At 37.2% G+C, this 23,386-nt stretch overlaps 1 protein-coding gene across 3 annotated transcripts in view; it reads left to right on the top strand.

Moving 5' to 3' along the window:
* Positions 1 to 23,386, top strand: part of MSRA (methionine sulfoxide reductase A) — a 397,828-nt gene that overhangs the window by 174,620 nt on the left and 199,822 nt on the right. For 2 of the 3 annotated variants that reach the window (XM_059697594.1, XM_059697596.1), the window contains exon 3: positions 20,940 to 21,059. The exons of the other annotated variant lie outside the window; for it this stretch is intronic. In XM_059697594.1, coding sequence (XP_059553577.1) covers positions 20,940 to 21,059 — 120 coding nt within the window. The remainder of the gene's footprint in view (positions 1 to 20,939; positions 21,060 to 23,386) is intronic. 3 annotated transcript variants of the gene reach the window in all.

Raw genomic sequence — 23,386 nt, forward strand, 5'->3', positions numbered from 1 at the left:
TGGAAGGATGTGAGTTAATTTTTGAAAAAACAACAACAAACAGATTGGAGGTTATTGGAGGCTACTGCACATGCCTTCATACTATGCTCTTCCCAAACACCTATATTATCTCCTTTTCTTTCACAAGAAACTCTGTTTTGCCCATTTAAGCCATGTCCTCAATCATTACCAGCAAACGTAAGAATAAAATCTGGTTGCTATTTCCTCAAGGGCAGACGTACTCTGTCTTCAAAGGGTGAGCTGATGGTAGCCTGGACCATGGTGGTGGCAGTAGGCATGCAGTCCCTCTGTCAATCTGAGAGCCCTCCTGCCAACCTATTGCTGTTTTCCTACCTTTCACTAACAGCCTCCCAGCTATATTGTTCCTTCCTGATGAAGTGAAATGATCCAAGTTAACACTAGCCTCCCTCTAATGTTTTTCTGCTTCTCAAGAAAAATAAGAAGAGGGTCATATTGTAGTTGCAGGTTGTTTTGGGGACCATTCAGGAAGTTTTCTTCATCTGGAACCTCCTTTTTACCCCCATCTGTCCTACAGGATGGAGCTGGAACTGAAAGCATTCTATTGTGTTAATCAACACCCACGGGCAAATATCACGGTCATTTATTCATTGAAGTTCCATAAATCTCCTATCCACTCTACAAAGGAAAATAAAATTGCAAGTACTTTAGAGAGGCAGGGTCCATGAACAGATACATCTGGGAAGTAGAAAAATGCTAAAGGACACCTCTTAGGAAAAATGAGTGTAACCAGTTTCCTCCAGCAGCTGAGAGAACGGTGCTGCTCATTTTGCGATGCCTGGGCGTCCACAGTGCTGGCATGTCCGTCCAAAGGCCCTCCTGCCCAGAGGAATCTACTACCTTATCAGTCCAAAACTGGGACCAATTGTGGCTCCACCGCCCTTGAAGGGACGCAGACACATTGGTCACCTTTTGAGGAGCACATAGTGAGTGGATTCAAAAACATGTCTTAATGAGGAGCAGATGTAGGAACTCGTATTCAGCTCAGACAACAGGAGGTCCATGGAGTTACCAAGGCTGTCTTCAAATGGTCAAAGTGTTGACAGATTGTCACCAGGAAGAGGAGCTAAATTTGTTCTTCATGATCTCAATGGAGAGGATCAGAGCCAAGGAGGGAACATTCCAAGGTTTCAGCTCCATGCAGGGATGAGCTTTTTAACTGTCATTAGACCTGCAGAGTTGGACAGGACTGTTTAAAGAGGTTGAAGGCAATTCAAGCTTTGGACATCGTTTTGCTGTGATATGACAGATTTTTAAATATTAGAAGGGCATTTAAACTAGATTAGAGGTAAGGTTCCTTCCAACCCTGGACTGGTCCTTGAGCCCTCCTGGTGAACAAAGACCATGAACTCTTCAGAGACTATTCCCAGGATAAAGGATGAAATACAGCAACGTGTATAAAGACCTGGAACCACATTAATCACAGTACAAAGGCACAGTGGAGCGTAGCTATATCTGTGGGCACATTTTAAATTAGGGAAGAGACTGCAAAGAATAATTAATCAAATTTAAAGCAGCATTAACAGTTGATGTGGACAGAAGGCAATTAATTGTCATCAAATACTGAAAACATCAATGAGACTCTAATTGCTATATGGTTATTTTTTAGCAGAAGATATTTGAAAATTGCGCAGTTTTCAAGTAAGAGTAGTGATAAGGAAAGTTGTTGTCTTGAATTATTTCACATGATGTAGGTTTGCCAGAAAGTAAAGCTAGCAAAGAAAATATACTGAGACCAAACTGCCACCGGTATTCACCCTCTTTAGGAGAGTCCTAGTATTTTAGAGCTGAAACTATTGGCAAATCCCTGTTCTCCTGCCCCTTCTCTGCTGCACAGCTGGACGGTGTTGATTTGCACAGGCCATACACTGCCAGGGTCTGTGAATGTGTGTCTGTGACCAGGGCCTGGCTACCTCTAGTCTCAGATTTACTGAGTTGTGTTTCTAGAATTTAACCCATTTCTGCAGGTCCCCCTTCTGATAAAGGGTTCACACTTACAAACTTGTGACTGGAATTTGGATTCTGGTTTTTCTCCCTGATCAGAGCTATGGTCTAGACCAGATGTGACATCACCCCCTTTAAGGAGGACAGGGAGTCATGGAGAGGAATGCCTTGGAAGTGTGCTGTGAACAGTGGACTATATCTTTGCTGTTGACTCTCTATATACTTTATTTACATCTAGTAAAATCCATTACAGAACATGTAATTCCAGCAGAGTGCTCCATAAAATCATGCTGTTTGCGTGAGATCCTCACGAGCTGCCTTTTGCTTAGCAGGTGCCACTGAATTCTCTATGATGAATAATGTGTTTCCACGGAATTATCCTTCACACCCGGTATCTATACTAGGGCGCCTCTTAATTCAGCTCGTTTACAAGTCTCCACAGCTTTCCACCAAGACTAGATTCTGAGGTTGTTTCTAGGGAGGCAGCATGGCATAGTGGAAAGAACATCAGCTTTGAATCCCAGGCATGCCTGGGTGGGAATCCTGGGTCTGCCTCAGTTCTGGGTCTTTGGGAAAGTGATCTAACCCTTGAATTTCCATTTTCTCATCCTTAAAGTGGGGCTAAGACTGCCTTCCTTGTAGGGTAATTGGGGAATTCTATGTATTACAGAGATATTAGTATGATATGTGGCTCCTTTTTCTACTTATCATATAAGGGAAAGGATCCCAGGTTATGTACCATTTGTAGGAAAAATTTTATTTTCTCACTGGTTATAGTTAAAGTTGATAAGAAGAGAAACATAGATTTCATTTCTCTTTATACTTCTCTCCAGAGAGCCCTCAGATCATTCAATGATCAAGCTGGATGTTAGAAATAATTTGGTTCTACTCATTTTTCAGATGACACATTGAGGCTAGTCCAGAGACACACAGCTCCCAGTGTCCCTGGTAGAGGCTGCAGTCTTTGTTGGTTTGGGGTGACAAAGACCTGTCTGGTGACACTGGGCAGGAGGGAGATAGTGAGAAGACAGAGTGGGAAGAGATGATAAGCTTTTGAAAAAAGTGATGGGTTCAGAAGTAGCTGTTAGAGTCAGGATACCTGATTTGAATGGTAACCAGTGAGTCACATGCTGAGAAGATGGAGAAACTAGCTCAGAGAAACTCTAGAGGCAGAATCCAGTCAGGCTGCTTATGAGACCCTAGTCTGTTTCACTTGAGGACTGAGGGGTGGCTCTCGGGCTCTCCCACGGGAGGATGTGGCACCTCAGAGAGCAAGGCTGACAGGAGGAGCGGCTCTGACCTTGGTGGACTGACAGGGAGTTTTGAGTGTGTGCACGTGTGCTGGGAGGGAGAAGGTGGTTCAAGCAGGGAAAATGAGAGAAGAGAATGGAAACAAACTCTTCCTGGTACTTACTGTATGCTTGACACATTTATGTTATCCATAAAATTCTTTCAGTGACTGTGATGAGTATTATTTCTAATCCTAGTTTATAGATGAGGAAACAAAGGCTTAAAGAATATAAATTGCTCCCCTGAGACAGTATAGGTTTCAGAGATACAGACCTGGTATACGTATACAACATTCAGTACTTCTGAATCCATATCTACAATCCAGGGATTGCGTAGAGGAGTGATAAGTGAAATATTTTCCTTCCTGCATATAATCACAAAGTTTCCATTTTAGAAGCCTCAAAGGAAGATCTGAACTCACCACAAACTGGCATTATGGTTTCTAGGCCTTCCTTAATTATAATGCCCATTATAATTGTGAAAGATGGTCCATTAAATTTTCAAAGAATTCCAGTTCAATTCAACAGACTTTCCCCCCCGTGAAGAGCCTAATATATGCAAGGTGCCCTGCCAAGTGACAGAGAGAAACCCAAGTCTGAGAGGTGGGTTCCATGTTCTTAGTTCATGGTGTAGGGAGGAGGTAACCACACAGAAGCCAACAGTATTTCCACAGGGGAGGCTGTGTAAAGGCTGGAGTTAAGAGGGCTCAGGAATGCTGTGGGGTTCCAAGAAGAGAGACTGTATTTGAATGGCATTCTCAAAAGACCCAAGGGAGATGGTGATTTCTGAAGTTATTCTGGGTGTATGGGCAGGATTTCCAAAGGCAGGGGGTGGGCGTGGGGGTGGTTGAATGCAAACAATAGGCAGGTCAGGGAGAGTGGTAATGGGATCAAGTGTTCGAGTGTTCAGTTGGCTGAGGGTAGAGGATTGGGGTTAGAATTTTAACAACCACCTTTATTTTGTTCGTTATAAAAGTGACTCGTGCATCAGAGAAAATTCGGAAATTATTTAAAAGTACAAAGAGACCAACCAGCGGAAGCTATCATTCTAGCATTTCATTGCTTTTCCTTCCAGACTGTCAATCAATCTATACAAATATTTTTTTATAAAAACAACTCCTTTTTATTATTATGACCGTTGGAATACATACTTCTTTAGAAATTTGAAAATACTGAAGAGTACAAGAATAAAATAAAAATCACTGCTAATCTTACTCAGAGATAATAACCACTATTCATATTTTAGTTTATTCCTCTTGAGTCTGTTTTTCAAAGTGTATGTATTAAACCAAATAAGAACAAATTCTTCCTACAGTTTAATACCCTGCTTTCCCCCCCTTAACATAATATTTTGAATATTTTTCTGTGCAATTAAATAATCATAGAAAAATGGATGTATAATACTTTATTAGAAATAAACCATCATTAAATACTTTAATATTAAATACTCAGGTTGTTTCAAATTTTTTATTATATATAATGCTGCTAAAATGTTTCTGAAAAAAAATCAGTATTTGTCAATTAAAAATATTTCCTTAGAAGTGCTTTCCACAAAGACTTGATTTGGGTAAAAAGGTGTTATTTCTTTTAAGATTCTTGCAAATTATCTCTTTGTGGTTTTAAAAAGACAAATGACATGGTTGAAAGTGGATGTGATAAAGAACAGCCTGAAAGGGATGTGAAAGAGGGTGGCAGTGCGGGGCCAGCTGAGGCAGGTGACAGCTGAAGAGGCAGTAACCAGCTGGGGAGTTACTGAATGAGGGCAGTGGGAATGGGAAGGGAGCGAGAATACAGGGTGTCCCTCCAAAGTGTATACACACACTTTGAAGAATTATAATGACAGTGTTTATTAAAATACATTTCATTTTCAAAATGGAGCTACCAGCTCTTAAAGTGTGTACACATTTTTTGAGATACCCATATAAAGGGCTGGACACCAGGAAGCTGCTTAGCCTGAGACAAATACAAGGTGATGGCCAGCTTCCCTATGAAGGGTCTTCTAGGAAAATGCCATGCAGTTAAAACAGACAGAGATGTCAGAAGATGCTGGCTCAGTTGGTCAATTACGTGTTAGGTATAATGAATTCAAGGTGTCAGTGAGCCTTCCAGGTGGGGATACCCTGCAGGGAGTGGGCAATGCGTGTCTTTCTGAAGCTTTTTCAAGTGGATGTTCAAGGGTTAGGCCTCTAGGTTGAACCATTTTTCAAAGATATGATATATGGTTTGAACTATACAGAAAAGGCCCCTTTAAAAGTGTCAAAAGGAAAGTAAATGCGTACTTTATGAGCAAGCAAAAGAAGCAAAATGGGTTTGTGTCCTTGAACTGTCAGAAACTGTGCAGGGGCTGGGGGAGCAGTACGCCGTCTCAGGAGTGGGGTGGCTGTGTCACTCCTGCTATCCTGCCTAACTCTCTGGGATCTGAGTAGTGGGGTAGCCCAGGAAATGACTATGAACATGGCTGTGTTCTGTGCTAAGTCTAAAAGTGGGGAAAAGAGCTGGAAGAGAGGGACTATTTGGATAAAATGTTGAAGGAACATGTGGTGACTGCACATGTTCTTTTGAAAGCTCAGCCTCCCTGTTGGTTTCCATTCTAACAGGACAGACCGCTCTTCCTGCCCCATCTGTTGTCTGAGGGTTTGTTATTCAAGTGACACCCCTAGCAGACAGAGTTGGAGAATGGGACATGCTAGTTAACAGGGAGAGTGTGCTAGTCCACAGAAGTTGCCCTAGCCAGGGAGTGCAGGGTACTGAGGCAGATAAGTCTCTCAACAATTTTTTTAAATTTATTTTATTTTTCAATTACAGTTTACATTCAATATTATTTTACATTACTTTCAGGTAAATAGCACAGTGGTTAGACAGTCACATAACTGTGTTCCTCCTGATATTTCAAGAACCCACCTGGCACCATACAGTTATTACAATATTATTGACTATATTCCCCATGCTGTACTTTGCATCCCCATGACTAACTACCCATTTGTACTTTTTAATCCCCTTACCTTTTTCAGCCAGCCCCTACCCCACTTCCCCTCTAGCAAGCACCATTCTATTCTCTATAGCTATGAGTCTATTTCTATTTTGTTTGTTCGTTCACTTTGTTCTTTAGATTCCACATGTAAATGAAATCATATAATATTTGTCTTTCTCTGACTGATTTCACTTAGCATATAATATCCTGTATGTCCATCCATGCTGTCTCAAATGGTAAGATTTCATTCTTTTTTTATGGCTGAATAATATCCCATTGTATATATGCATCACGCCTTTTTTATCTACTTGTCTATTGATGGGCACTTAGGTTACTTTCATATCTTGGTGGTGTAAATAATGCTGCAATGAACATAGGGTGCATATATTCTTTTGTATTAGTGCCTTGGGCTTCCAGAAGTGGAACCACTATGTTATAAGGCAGTTCCATTTTTAATTTTTTGAGAACTTTTCATACTGTTTTCCTTAGTGGCTGCACCCATCTGCATTCCCACCAACAGTACACAAGAGTTCCCTTTGCTTCACAACCTTGTTATTTATTGATTTATTGATGATAGCCATTCTGACAGGTTTGAGGTGATATTGCATTGTAGATTTAATTAGCATTTCTTTGTTAGTGATGTTGGATATCTTTTCATATGTCCATTAGCCACCTGTATGTCCTCTTTGGAAAACTGTCGATTTAGGTACTTCGCCCATTTTTTAATTGGATTGTTTGTTTCTTTGTTTTTTGGTATTGAATTGTATCAGTTTTTGATACATCTTGAATATTAGCCCCTTATTGGATGTATCATTGGTGAATATCTTCTTCCATTCAGTAGCTTTTTTTTGTTTTGTTAATGTTTTCCTTTGCTGTGAAAAATCTTTAAGTTTGATGTAATCCCATTTGTGTACATTTTCTGTTTTCCTTGCCTGAGGAGATATATTAAAAAAAATATTGCTAATAGAAATGTCAGATTTTACTGCCTATGTTTTCCTCTAAGAGTATTATGGATTCAAGTCTTACATATAACACTTTACTGAGTGTACCAGTTAATAATGTGTATTTTTTTCAATAGATGGAGTTACACATATGTTGATATATATGTGATTTGATATATATGCTATTTTGTTGTATTGACAGCAAGCTTCAAAACTTCATATGTCAAATTTGCTGAAGGTGTTACATCATAGATATTTTTATGCTTAAAAATGTCAAATGTTGTGTTCAAAAAAGAGCATTTGCAGGAAGTTTTAATTCATTACTTTATGTTGAAGAAAAAGTTATTGTATACTTTGGGAAGCTTATGGTGAACATGCTCCATCTCAAGATACTTGTGAATGCTGATTTAAACGCTTTAAGAGTGATGATTTCGATATGAAAGACAAAGAACGTCCAGATCAACCGAAAAAGTTTGAAGACCAACAATTACAAGCATCATTGGATGAAGATGTGTTTCAAATGCAAAAACAACATGCAGAAAGATTAAACGTTGCTCAGCAGACAATTTCCGATCATTTACAAGCAATGGGAAAGATTTTAAAGGAAGGAAAATGGGTGCCACATCAAGTGAATGAAAGACAAATGGAAAACCAAAAAGTCATCAGTAAAACATTGCTTAAATGGCACAAGTCTTTTTTGCATCGAATTGTGACTGGCAATGAAAAGTGGATTTATTTTGAGAATTCCAAATGTACAAAATCATGGGTTGATTCAGGTCAACCATCAATATCGACTGCAAGGCCAAATTGCTTCGGAAAGAAGACAATGCTCTGCGTTTGGTGGGATCAGGAAGGTGTGGTGTATTATGAGCTTCTAAAACCAAGTGAAACCGTTAATACTGATTGCTTCGAACAATAAATAATCAATTTGAACCATGTTTTGATCGTAAAACGACCAGAATGGGCCAGAAGACATGGCAAAGTAACTTTGCTTCATGATGATGCACTATCACACACGTCAAAACCAGTTAAAGACACGTGAAAAGATCTTGCCTGGGAAGTATTAACCCACCCGTCGTATTCACCAGACCTTGCTCCTTCACATTACCACTTGTTCTGATCAATGACATACCCACTTTCTGAGCAGCACTTCAAACTGTATGAAGAAGTGGAAAATTGGGTCTCTGAATTGTTTGCCTCAAAACAAGAGAAGTTCTATTGGCACGGTATCCACAAATTACCTGAAAGATAGGGGAAATGTGTAGCTAGCGATGGGCATTACTTTGAATAAAGCACTTTTGATATTTCTCTTGAAATTATCATGCTTCCTTTGATTACAAAATCCACATTATTAACTGGTACATCTAGTAATCTATTTAGAGTTTATTCTTGTGTATGGTATAAGAAGGTGGTCTAGTTTCATTTTTTTTTTGCATGTATCTGTCCAATTTGCCCAACACCATTAATTGAATAGACTACCTTAACCCCTTTGTATATTATTGTCTCTTTTTTCATATATTAATTGACCACATATAGGCATGGATTTATATCTGGGATCTCTATTCTGCTTTGATGAGCCAAGTGTCTGTTTTAATGGTAGTACCTTGCTGTTTTGATTACTATAGCCTTATAGTATAGTTTTTATTGACTATATTGGGGTGACATTGCTTAATAAAATTAAGTAGGTTTCAGGTGTACAATTCTGTAATACATCATCTGTATATTATATTGTATATAGTTTGATATCAAGTAGCATGATATCTCCAACTTTGTTCTTTCTCAAGATTGCTGTGGCTTTTTGGGATCTTTGTTGTTTCATATCAATTTTTGTATTATTTGTTCTAGTTATGTGAAAAATGCCATTGGTATTTTGATAGGAATTCCTTTGAGTCTATGGATTGCTTTGGATAGTATGGACATTCCAATTATGTTAATTTTTTTCATTTATGACCATGGAATATACTTCATTTATTTGCATCTTCAATTTTTTTCTTCAGTAGACAGGTCTTTTACCTCTTTGATTAAATTTCTTTCTTTTTTTCTCCCCCAATCCTCACCTGAGGACATGTTTATTGATTTCAGAGAGAATGAGAGAGGGGGTTGTGGGAGAAACATTGACTGGCTGCCTCTCACCTCTCTTATAGGTGCCTCAACTGGGGACTGAACCTGCAACCTAGGTATGTCCCCCAACCAGAAATTAAACCCATCACCTTTCATTGTACAGGATGACACGCTAACCAACTGAGCAACACCTGTCAGGGCCCTAGAGGTAATATGCAGATTATGCCAGGACACTGTAATGGGTCACAACTGGAAGGAGGAGGTTGCGCATGCTGGCGCAGAGACAGAGAGAGAGACGGGGGCCTGCCCGAGCCAGCGTGGTGGCTCCAGCGGCCTGGAGCGGACACAGGCATGGGGTCAGGGGAGCCTGGGGTGGAGGTCAGGCGTGGGTCCTGGCTGCCCGCAGGGCCGGTCCAGTCTGATTCCCGCAGCGGCCTGTGAGGTGCCTCCTCACACAGCAGGAGACAGGGTGCCTCTTCACGCGATTTCAATTGTGTACATGGCCTCTAAAATATATATATATATATATATATATATATATATATATATATATATATATATATATATATATATAAATATATATATATGTATTTGATACTATTGTAATTGTGATTGTTTTTTTAGTTTCTCTCTCTGGTAGTTCATTATTGATATAAAATCTTATTGATTTTTGAATATTTATTCGTGTCCTGCCACTTTATTGAATTCATTTATCAGTTCTACTAGTTTTTCTGGTGAAATCTTTAGGGCTCTCTATACACAGTATTATGTAATCTACAAATAAAAACAGTTTTACTTCTTCCTTTCCAATTTGGATGTCTTTTTTTTTTCTTCTTCTTGTCTGATTGTTGTGGCTAGGACTTCCAGTACTATCTAACTTATAATAGGGTAATATGCAAATTGGTCTGGGATGCGATCACATAACGACCAAATAGCAGGAGGGTGGGGCAGCAACCTACAAGCAGCAGAGAGCTACAGGACGGTGGGGCAGTGGGCAGAGAGCTACAGGAGGGTGGGGCAGCGAGTTATGTGCAGCGGAGAGCTATGAGCAGCAGTGGGCAGGGCGGCCAGCTGAGGCAAGCGGCAGTGAGCTACTCCTGCATGGGTTTGTGCGCAGGGCCACTAATGTTAAATAAGAGTGGTGAAAGTGGACATCCCTGTTTTGTTCCTCATCTTAAGGAAAACACTTTCAGTTTTTCCCTGTTGAGTATTTTGTTAGCCATAGGTTTGTCATATATGGCCTTTATTTTGTTGAGTTATCTTTCCTCTATTCCCACTATACTGAGAGTTTTTGTCATAAATGGGAGCTGGATTTTGTCAAATGTTTATTCTGCATCAATTTATATGATCATATGCTTTTTATCCTTTATTTTGTTTATGTGGTGTGTCACATTAATTGATCTGTGGATATTGAATAAAACGTGTATTTTAGGAATAAATTCCACTTGATCATGGTATATGATTTTTTAATGTATTTGATTTGCTGAATTTGATTTGCTAATATTTTGTTGAGGATTTTAGCATCTATATTCATCAGGGGTATTGGCCTATACTTTCCTTTCTTTGCAATGTTTTTATCTGGTTTTGGAAATCAGGATAATGCTGGCCTCCTAAAATGAGATTGGAAGTCTTTCTTTCTCTTGAATTTTTTGGAATAGTTTGAAAAGGATAGGTGTTAATCCTTTTTTAACTATTTGGTAAAATTTATCTGTGCAGTTATCTTTTCCAGGATTGTCTTGGGGAGTTTTTTAAATTACTGCTTTGATTTTGTTGGCTGAAATCATTCTGTTTAGATTTTCTCTTTCGTCTTGATTCGGTTTTGGAAGATCATATGTTTGTAGGAATGTATCCATTTCATCTATATTGTTCATTTTGTTGCCATACAATTAGTTCTAATATTTTCTTACAATCCCATGTATTTCTGTGGTGTCAGCTATTATTTCTCTTCTTTCACTTCCAATTTTATTTATTTGGATCATTGCTCTTTTTTTCTTGATGAGTCTGGTTAAAGGCTTATCAATATTGTTTATCTTTTCAATGAATCAGCTCTTGGTTTCATTGACCTTTTGTATTGTTTTTATTTTAGACTCTGTTTTTTTTTTTATTTCTGTTTGGTATGGGCTTCTTTGGGTTTGTCTTGTTTGGGACTCTGTGCTTCCTAGACTTGTGTGTTTTTTTCCTTTACCAGGTTAGGGAAGTTTTCAATAATTATTTATTCAAATAGGTTCTTAATCCTTTGCGCTTTCTCATCTCCTTGTGCTACCCCTATGATATGGATTTTGTTAAGCATAAAGTTGTCCCAGAAGTCCCTTAAACTATCCTCATTTTATGAAATTCTTTTTTTTCCTGTTTTGATTTGGTGTTTTCTGCTACCTTGTCTTTCAAATTGTTGATTTAATTCTCTGCTTCATATGTTCTGTTGTTTTTTTCTAGTGTGTTCTTCATTTCTGTTATTGTATTCTTAATTTCTGAATGGTTCTTTTTTAATGGCCTGTATGTTTTTTAATGCTTACTACTTCTTTGTTAAAGTTATAACTGAGTCCATCTATTCTTTCTCTAAGTCCCTTGAGAATCCTTATAATCATTGTTTTGAACTCTGTATCTGGTAGATTGCTTGCCTCCATTTCATTTAGTCCTTTTTTTCTGGAGATTTCTTCTGTTCTTTTATTTGGGGCATGGTTTTTGTTTTTTTGTTTTTTGTATCCTCTTTTGGCTGCCTCTCTTTGTTTGTTTCTCAGGTAGATTTGCTATGTCTCCTAGTATTGGTAGGATGGTCTTATGTAAGGCCCAGTGGTGTAGTCTCCCTGATCACCTGAGCTGGGTGCTCCAGGAGTGTTTCTAGTGTGGGTTATATGAGTCCTCCTATTGTATTTGAGTCTTGATTATAATTGGCATGTCCATGTTTTGGGTTGACCTCATGCTGACAGGCTGTGAGGATTGGCCATTATCATAGTTTCTGAGCTACTGTGTGGGGGCTGACCTCATGAAATAGAATTCACCCCATCAGGGTCTGGTACCTTCTGAAATCTCAACATATTTTAAAAAGAACATAATGAAGACCATACTCTCTAAGCACAATATAATAAAATTGCATCAAAATGAAAAGATAGTATAAAAAGGTCATATGATTGAAAATTAAAATGTACAACCTTAAATAATTAATTGGTTAAAAGGGAAATAACATGAAAATTATAAAATACTTGCTAAAGAATGACAAGAAAAGTACTACATATCTAAATATGTGAGATCTACCTAAAGCAAAATTTAGAGGTAAATGTACTGAAGTACATTTGTCAGAAAACAAGAACACTTAAAAATAAATAAGCTAAGTATTTATATCAAGAAGGTAGGAAAACAGCAGACTAAAAGTAAAGTGCACACCAAGATACTATAAAAAAAAGGAGCAGAAATAGAAACCAAAAAAGAGGATCAATGACAGCCAAGGTTAGATCTGTTATATAAACCTCGTAAACAGAAATAGAATTAGGAAAACTTGAATAAATAAAAAACAGTGCAGCAATTAAAGTCACCCTTAATCCCTCCCTTCTCCTCTCCAAAGACACACGGTAGTTCAGAAAGTATTATTGTAACTTCAAGGAATGAATAATTCTTATCTAATGTTACATAGGAGGGGGAAAAAGTTAGCCAATTTATTTCATGAGGCCAATATAACCTTGATACTAATTCTGGCCAAGATAGTTCAAGGAAATAAAATCATGACAAATCTTTCTTATGAACATAAGTGGAAACTTTAAAAATAAAATGTTAGCAAAAGTAATTCTTCAATATTAAAATGCATTATTAGTAGGTAAGTTTTACTTTAGTGTGGTTCAGAAAAAAATCTACAAATGTAATATACCACTGTAAGAGATTAAACAGGGAAATATATGATCATCTCAAAAGAATGCATGTATTTTTAAAACTCAAAACTCATGCATGATAAAAAGCTCTTTATAAACTAAAAATGGAGGGACACTTTTCTAGTTTGAAAAAAGATATCCGTCAAAACATGCAACAAATTTCATACTTATTGGAGAATTCTCACTAATGTTAGGATGAGGTGAGGATTCCCACCAAATTCAATAGTACATTAAAAGGATCATATACCATGATCAAGTGGGATGCAAGGATGCTTATCAATAAATGTGATATACCACATTAATATAATGAAGGATAAAAATTGCAGGAATCTCTATAGATGCAGAAAAAGCATTTGCCAAAGCTGACCATCCTTTCATGGTAAAAGCTTTCAACAAATTTTAGAAGGCATAGAGGAATTATACCTCAACATAATAAAGGTCATGTAAAGACCTATAGCTAGCATTATACTCAATGTTGAAACACTGAAAGCTTTTCTGTTCAGATCAGAAACAAGACAAGAGTGCTTACTCTCAACATTCCTATTTAACACTATACTGGAAATCCTAGCCAGACTAATTAGGCAAGAAAAAGAAATAAAAGGCATAATATCATAAAGGAAGAAGTAAAATTGTCTTTGTTTGCAGATGACATGATCTTATGTATAGAAAATCCTAAAGTGTTCATAAAAAATTGTTAGAACTAACCAATGAATTCAGTTGCAGGGTATAAAATTAACATATAAAATCAATAGCATTTCTATACAGTAACAATGAAATATCTGAAAGAGAAATAAAGAAAACATTCTGACTCATAATAGCATCAAAAACAATAAAATACTTAGGAATAAATTTACCGAAGTGAAAAATTTATACACTGAAAGCTATAAGATATTGATGAAAGAAGTTGAAGAAGACACAAATAAGTGGGATGATATTCCATGTTCATGGATTGAAAGGATTAATATTGTTTAAATGCCTATATTATCCAAAGTCTTCTATAGACTTAGTGCAATCCCATATCAAACCCAGTATCAAAATTCCAATGGCAGTTTTCACAGAAATAGAAAAAAAATATTCTAAAATTTGTATGGAAACAACAAAGACCCTGAAGAGCCAAAGTAATTTTAAGGAAGAAGAGAAAAACTGGAAACATCACACTTCCTGACTTCAAATTATACTACAAAGCTATAGTAATCAAAACAGGATAGCACTGCCATAAAAACAGACACATAGACCAATGGAATAGAATAGAGAGGCCAGAAGTAAACCCACACATATGTGATCAAATGACAACTGACAATGGAGTAAAAAATACTCTGGGGGAAAGGTAGACTTTCAAATAAATGATGTTGAAAAATGGATATTATAAAAATAATTTGAAATAGATTGAAGACTTGAACATAAGACCTGAAACGATAAAACTCCTAGAAGAAAATGTAGAGGAAAACCTCCTTGACATTGGCCTTGGCAATGATATTTTAGCTATGACACCAAAAGCACAAGCAACGAAAGCAAAAATAAACAAGTGGGATTATATCAAACAAAAAAAGCACCTGCACAGTGACAGAAACAGTCCATAGAATGAAGAGGCAATGATATGGAGAAATATTTGCAAACCATTAAAACTTCCAAATATTTGATTAAAAGTGGGTAGAGGACCTGAATAGACTTTTCTAAAGAAGACATACAAATGGCCAAGAGATACATGAAACGATCCTCAACATCACTAATCATAAGGGAAATGCAAAATCAAAACCACAGTGACATATCACCTCACACCTGTTAGAATGCTAAATCCAAAAAGATGAAAGATAACAAGTGTTGGTAAGGATGTGGAGAAAAGGGAATCCTAATTGGTGGGAATGTAAATTGGTATAGACATTATAGAAAACAGTATGGAAGTTATTAAAAAATTAAACATAGAATTACCATATGATCAAGCAATTCCACATCTGGGTATATATCCAAAGGAAATGAAATTGCTATCTTGAAGAGATAGCTGCATCCCCATGTTTATTTTAGCACTTTTCACAATAATTAAGACATAGAAATAATCTAAGTGTCCATCAATAGACTGATAGGGATATATTTTCTCTCTCTCTCTCTCTCTCTCTCTCTCTCTCTCTAATGTTATTCAGCCATAAAAAAGAAGGAAACCCTGCCATTTGTGACAAGATGGATGGACTTTGAGGGCATTATGCTATGTGAAATAAGTCAGACAGAGATTAGACAATTCTGGCAAGTTTGGCTCAGTGGATAGAGTGTAGGCCCATGGACTGATGGGTTGGATTCCAGTCAAAGGCATATAACTCGGTTGCAGGCTCCATCCCCAGCCGCAGTCGGGGCACATGAGGGAGGCAACCAAATGATGTGTCTCTCTCACATTGATGTTTCTCTCTCTCGCTCTCGCTCTCGCTCTAGCTCTCGCTCTCTCTCCTTTTCTTTCACTCTCTCTTAAAAAAATTAATAAATCAGACAGAGAAAAGACAAATACTCTATGAACTAATTTATATTGGTATCTAAAATAAAGTCAAATTCATAGAAATAGAGATTAGAATGGTGATTGTCAGAGGCTTAGAGGTGGGGGAAATGGGAAGGTGTTGGCAAAGGGTACAAACTTCCAGTATAATATGGATAATTTCTGGAGATTTAATATTTAGCATGGTGACTATAGTTAATAATGCTGTCCTTTGTACTTGAAAGTTGCTAAGACAGTAGATCTTAAATGTTCTCACTATAAATAATGTAATTATGTGAGGTGATGGATGTGTTAACTAACTTTATTATAACAACTTCACAATATATATGTGTATCAAATTGTCACATTGTATACCTTAAACTTACACAATGACCCATGTCAGTTGTATCTCAAAAAAGATGGAAAATTTTTAAAATAAAAAAAGAACATAGTACCACCTGTAATTTTGCCAAAGGTTGAAATATGAGTCTGATAAAGCCCCTGGATCTGCTCCAAATTTGCAGGAAATACTGAGGACAGAGGAACAAGATGAATTGCATCATGAGAATGTAACTAACTGAATCCACACTGTGGGACACTGCAGGTCAACTGGCACACATGTTCTTCAGTGGATAAATTAAAAGGAAAAGAATGAAGAGGGATCTTGTTGATGAAAAGAACTTAGATGCACCCCTATGTTCATAGCAGCACAATTCACCATAGCTAAGATTTGGAAACAGCCTAAGTGCCCATCAGCAGATGAGTGGATTAGAAAACTGTGGTACATCTACACAATGGAATACTATGCTGCTGTAAAAAAGAAGGAATTCTTACCATTTGCAACAGCATGGATGGAACTGGAGAGCATTATGCTAAGCGAAATAAGCCAGTCAGAGAAAGATAAATATCACATGATCTCACTCATTTGTGGAATATAATAAACAACATAAACTGATGAAGAAAAATAGAACCAGAGACATAGAAGCATCAAACAGACTGTCCAACCTATGAGGGAAGGCGGGGGGTGAGGGAGTAAGAGATCAACCAAAGGGCTTGTATGCATGAATATGAGCATGGCCAATGGACACAGACAGTAGGGGGGTCGGGGCATGTGCTGGGGAGTGAGAGCGGCCCGGGAGAGGTCAATGGTGGAAAAAGGAGACTCATGTAATACTTTAAACAATAAAAAGTTTAAATAATAAAAAAGAAGAACTTAAAGGACATCAAATTGTTAAAACTGAGCAAGACCAAAAAAATTAGGATGGGTACTTTGAGTGATAAAAATATAAAGATATATATATATATATATATATATATATATATATATATATATAGAGAGAGAGAGAGAGAGAGAGAGAGAGAGAGAGAGAGAGAGAGAGAAATGATCACAATCAAAGTCAGATAATGGTTACTTTGTGGGGAAGGAAAGCACTTGTGATTGAGGTGTGGTACAAAGAGAGATTTCTTGGGTGGATGGCAAAGTTCTGGTTGCAAGGATGTTCACCTAAAAATAATGCATTGAAATATGCATTTGTTTTGTGTGGCTTTTCTGTATCCGTGTTTTCCTTTATAATAAAAGATTAAAAATATTTTAAAGAAAATAGTGCATACTATATCTTCTTTGATGATACTCATGTTGTGGACTAGACTATTATAAATTCTGAGTACTTTGCCAAAATAAACCTGTTTTCTTTGTTTAACTACCCCCCCCCCCCACACACACACACACAAAACCAAATAAAAGAATGTTTAGGTTGTAATGGAAGGCACTAGATAAAATATCGTATTGCTTCAAGGAGTTTTATTCTTACGACAACCCCTATCCTAAGTAAGTACCTCTCTAGAAAATTTGCCATTAATTATACACCAGGTTCCTGAGGCATTATTTCAGCCACACGTAAGCCCCCTGGAGGCCTTTGCCCAGCCATGTCTTCCTTCTTCAGCAGGGTCTTGTCTTGATTTTTGCTAAATAGGGGGTCAATGCTAAAAGAGGTCACTGGGGAGAAAGGGGGGACATATGCAACACTTTCAACAATAAAGATTTAAAAAAGGGAAATGTATGGATATACTAAGTTGCTTCTTACTCATATAATCTACTATTCCTCAATTCTGTTTAATTGTGTGTTTTTATCACATTTTTTATTTTTTACCTCCTGGAAATAACATATATGTATGCTGAATCAACAGGTAATAAAAATAAAAAAAAGTGGGGGAAAAGGTGGGGATTAAATAGCTCTCTACTAGAGCACATATTTTTGGTTTTGCAAAAATCATTTAAGTCTTACAAATCTACATCATGAGGATGTAGTGAAGTTATAGAGGATATAGAGTCTGGGGCCATCTGTATGGGATTGTAAGACAATGGTAAGGGTAGGTGGGCTGCAGAATAGCCAGTCATGTACCTGTGCGTAGAATACTTGCAGTGCACTTTGGTACCATCACTGTTAGTTATTGTGCAATATGGAAATATTTTATTCAACCCACACTACAGACTTCTGAACTTCAGGGGCCAGGGTGCCTTCAGCTTGGAACACTGTACAACTTCTGGATGCGTCTGTGGCTTTTTATGCTCAATAATGCTGTCCAGAGCACTTTCTACCCATTCTTCTCCAGAGATTTCCTATCATCGTCATTCCTGTGATGGTTAAGTTTATGTGCTATCTTGAGCTGGCTAAGGGATGCCTAGATAAAACTTCATTTTGGGGTTTGTCTATGAGGCTGTTTTCAGAAGAGATTAGCATTGGATGAATTGGTACACTGAGTAAAGGACACCTCCCTCACCAACATGGGTGGCATTATTCAATCCACTGAGGGCCTGGATAGAACATAATGGCAAAGGAGGGGTGAATTCACTCCCTCTGTTTGAGCTGGGACATCCATCTTCTCCTGCCCTCGAACATTAGTGCTCCTGGTTAACAGGCCTTTGGGTTTGGACAAATTATAGTACCAGCTTCCTAGGTCTCCAGCTTTCAGACTACAGCTGGGCAACCTCTCAACCTCCATAATTATGGGAGCCAATTTCTCATAATAAATCAATCTCTCTCTCTCTCTCCCTCCCTCCCTCCCTCCCTCCCTCCCTCCCTCCCTCCCTCCCTCCCTCCCTCCCTCCCTCCTATTGGTTCTGTTTCTCTTGAGAACCCTAACATAATCCCCACATCTCAGGAATGCAATGAAATAAAATTAATAGTGAATTCTTGTTCCAGAGACTTGAGGATACTCAATTTTTATAAATACTCAGTAAATATTTAGTTATATTCACTAGCAGCAGACATTTCCTTTGCAAACAGGAGCATAGTATATAGCAGTGTATAACTCAAGTAATGCATATGCTTATGTTTTCCTTGAATTTTTTGTTTTCCTTTTAAAAATGTATACATTTTTCATTTTTAAAGTAATATGACTCAGTTACAGAAAAGCTTCAAAAGTAAAAAAATATATTCTCATCACTGTAATATAGTTATGTTATAACTGTATATTTTTTCTAGTCTATTTTGGTATTAATATATTTTCATAGTTGTAATAAAAACATGCACATAATTGTTTTTTCTTTGTAAATTTAGCTTTAGGCAATAATGACATAAGCATATACATATTTCCATGTTGCATTGTTATTACAACAGTAATTTTTTTACTGCATTAAATTTCATCATTTGGCTCTATTGTATATTTTAACTGTCAACCTATTTTTGGTTAGTATATTTCTCATCACATTTGAGCAAATATATTTTTGTGTAATATGTAATGCTATGCACATTGCTTTTTGGTTATTGTTGCTCTGAATATTTAAAGTAGAATATTAACAATTGTCAAAAATTTCAGTAAACTTCTATTTTTTCTTTCAGCTCTGTCATCAAATCTAACAAATATAGTGATCATAGTAGGAGGCATATATTAATTTGCCAACTGTTGTTCCAACCGGGATCTTAATTATACACGACTTAATAGTGCCATATAAAACTGGAGTGAGACAGGCATCTTGTTTACATCTAGAAATTGGCCACAGATAGCCGTTGTGCACAGTTAGAAATTCATGGTAGAAAATGAGGGCTCTTTAGAGCCAAGGGAAATATAAGTCATCATTTTCGATGTGTGTATGTGCATTCATGAGAGATGGGGCTTAGTTTTCATATGTTCAAAGGAATCCAGTATCTATTGTTTTGAGCACCATGTTTGCTAGTTGATTGCAATGCTATTTTTGTGAGTTTCTTTGTTTTTTGTTCCTACCTTCCCTGTATTTCTGCTCTCTCTTTTTCCTCATTCATTACACTCAGTAATAGAATTCTGGAAACTGTTCTTTTTGGGGAGCAGTGATCTATCACATAAAGGTTTATGACTTTAAAAAAATTAAAAAACTGAGCACATATGTGAAATTGTTAATAAAATATTTTGTTCATCTGTGTTGATTTGGGGAAGGTCTCCCTTTTAAATCAGTATTTTAGTGTTACTTTTCCTTGTTAGAATTTTTTTTTTAAAAGCATGATAAGGATGCTGATTGTTATATAACTTTCTACTATTAATACAAGTTATTATGGTTTGATGAGACCATAATGAATCAAGTGAGGAAATCATTCATCAAAAGCAGTTATCCTTTTACTGTTATTTGGAAAAGTGTAGCTTTACTAACTTCTTGAAATGTTAGGCTTTCTATGCTTTTGCAAACTAAAGCACAGAGACATTCTATGCAAAGAATCTTAAATAAAATTATTTTTAAATGTTACAACCTCTCCTTTAAATGATAAAATCTGAGTTATTTTTTATTACTAAATCACAGGAACAGCTTCTCTTTTCTAGTGAAACAGTGCAACGACTATTTTATCTCTATATATAAAAGCCTAAGTGACTGTTCAACTGTTCGACCAATAGCTATGACATGCACTGACCACCAGGGGGCAGACGCTCAATACACAGGCATGGAAACATGGAACAGACTGATGAATCTCAGAGGGAAGGGGGAATGGACAAGGTGGGAAGAAATTAACCAAAGATCTTATATGCATACTAGAGGCCCAGTGCATGGATTCGTCCACCAGTGGGCTCCCTCAGCCTGGCCTACAGGGATTGGGCCGAAACTGGCAGTGTGACATTCCCTGAGGGGTCCCGGATTGCAGGAGGGCTCAGACCAGGCCGAGGGATTCCACTGGTGCATGAATCTGTGCACTGGGTCTCTAGTCCTATATAATAAAAGGTTAACATGAAAATTGTCCCCTTGGGCGGGAGTTCGACCAACCAGGAGTTTGACCAGGAAGCGGGGCCAGCCAGCCAACCACCCATGGTCCCTCCCCTAGCCAGCCCCATCCTCGATTGGGGTGGGCCAGCAGGACCCCACACATGCACGAATTTGTGCACTGGGCCTCTAGTTTTTATAAAGGACTAATCAGTATCTTATGTTTTTCTTAGGAATGGGCTGTTTCTGGGGAGCGGAGAGGAAATTTTGGACCCTGAAAGGAGTATATTCAACTCAAGTTGGCTATGCAGGAGGCTACACTTCCAATCCAACTTACCAAGAAGTCTGCTCAGGTAGGAAGAATTTGTTCCAGCATATGAGGAGGAACAAGGAAGGGTCTGTCCCTGCTGGCAGGTGATAGGATCTTTAAAATGGACATACATTTTTTGTGTGCTTCCTCAGTCTTCTATTCCCCATTTCTGTCCATAGACTTGTTGACTTTAACTTTTTACTTTTAGGAGATAATAAACTTCCTATGGAATGTATAATTTAGCTTTTGCTGCAGAATAACCCAAAAAATGTAATCATTAAAACAATCATATATTAGCTAATGCTTCTGTAGTTCAGCAATTTAGGCTTTGCTCAGCTGGGCAGCTCTTCTGCTGGTTTCATCTAGAATCACTCATGGGACTTACGGTCAACTGGTGGGTTGCCTGGGGCTAGTTGGTTTAAGATGGCTTCATTTATATGTCTGGCAACTGGTGCTGACTGTCAGTTAATGCTCCCTATTGGCTGGGATAATGGGGGTGATGGACCATGTGTCTTTGGCAGGCTGGCCTGGGCTAATTTACATGGTGATGGATTCAGAGATTCCAGGACCAGCAAGAGATGACAAGCCCCATTCTGCTAGTACTTTCAAGTCTCTTTTGATGTTACATTTATTATTGTCTCATTGGCCAAAACAAGTCATATGGTCTATCCCAGAGTCATTGTGAGAGGAACTCCCCAAGGCATGTGTACAGGGAGATGTGAAGATATTGTGACCATGCCTACAACAGTTTACCACATGGGACAAATGTGTCATACCAGACATGTTTTCTTGAGGGAAAAATACTAAAAGCCAGGCTATAAAGAAGGGATTGGCAAACTATGGCTTGAAGGCTAAATTCTGCCTGCTGCCTATTTACATAAAGTTTTATTGAAACAGGGCTATACCCATTATTTGTATACTATCTATGCATGCTCTCATGACACAATGGCAAAGTTGAGTGGATGCAACAGAGTATGTACTCTGGAAAACTTAAAATATTTATGCTGTGGTGTATTATAGAAAAAATGTTTGTTGGCTAAATAGACAGATGCACTGTGGCAAATTCTAGCTTGAATACTAGATACCCTCTGTGGATTTATTTTCTGTTTCTGGCCTTCAGGGATTTGCTTTACTTTTCTGCCAGCTCAGGTAGCATTTAATACACATTTTTTTCTTTTAAATATTTTTCAATTTAAAAATACAAATTGTGTACTAGAATATTTACAGTGTTGTTTTATACAGTGAAATGATTACTACAGTCAAGCTAATGAACATATCCATCTCCTTACATAATTTTTTTTTTGGTGTGGTGAGAGCACCTATGATCTACCCTTGTAACAACTTTCAAATATTCAATACATTATTATTATTATTATTATTATTATTATTATATTTTCTATCATTTTATTTTTTCAAGAAAAACTATTTTAAATAAAATGTTACATGCAATAAGCATTAATATTTCAAGAAAAAAGATTTTAAATACAATAATATTACCAAAACTGTACTAACATAGTGTAATATCACAAAAGTTGTAGGAAATATTGAAAATCTGCAAATAACAGGATTACTTTTATTATATTCTAAAATAATTTTTTCCTCTGGCTTTATTTTTGTTCGTCAGTTTATATTGTTCATTATATTCCACAAATGAGTGAGATCATGTTATATTTATCTTTCTTTGACTGGCTTATTTTGCTTAGCATAATGCTCTCTAGGTCCATCCAGGCTGTTGCAAATGGTAAGAGTTCCTTCTTTTTTATAGCAGCATAGTATTCCATTGTGTACATGTACCACAGTTTTTTAACCTACTCATCTCCTCATGGGCACTTAGGCTGTTTCCAAATCCTACTTATTGTAAATTGTGCTGCTGTGGACGTAGGGGTTCATATATCCTTTCTGATTGGTGTTTCTAATTTCGTTTATATATTTTATATGTTTGTATATATGTTTATATATTTATATGTTTGTATATATGTTTATATATATGTTTATATATATGTTTATATATTTCTAGAAATGGGATCACTGGGTCAAATGGCAGTTCCATTTTTAATTTTTGAGGAAACTCCATACAGTTTTCCACAGTGGTTGCATCAGTCTGTATTCCCACCAGCAGTTCAAGAGGGTTCCTTTTTCTCCACATCCTCGCCAGCACTTGTCGTTTGTTGATTTATTGATGATAGCCATTCTGACAGGTGTGAGATGGTACCACATTGTCATTTTGATTTGCATTTCTTGGATGAATACTGACTTTGAGCATGTTTTCATATGTCTCTTGGCCTTCTGTATGTCCTCTTTCAAAAAGTATCTATGTAGGTCCTTTGCCCATTTTTTCATTGCATTGTTTATCTTTCTTTGGTTAAGTTG

The sequence above is a fragment of the Myotis daubentonii genome, chromosome 5 (genome assembly GCF_963259705.1).
Source record: "Myotis daubentonii chromosome 5, mMyoDau2.1, whole genome shotgun sequence".
In the NCBI taxonomy this organism is placed as follows: Eukaryota; Metazoa; Chordata; class Mammalia; order Chiroptera; family Vespertilionidae; genus Myotis; species Myotis daubentonii.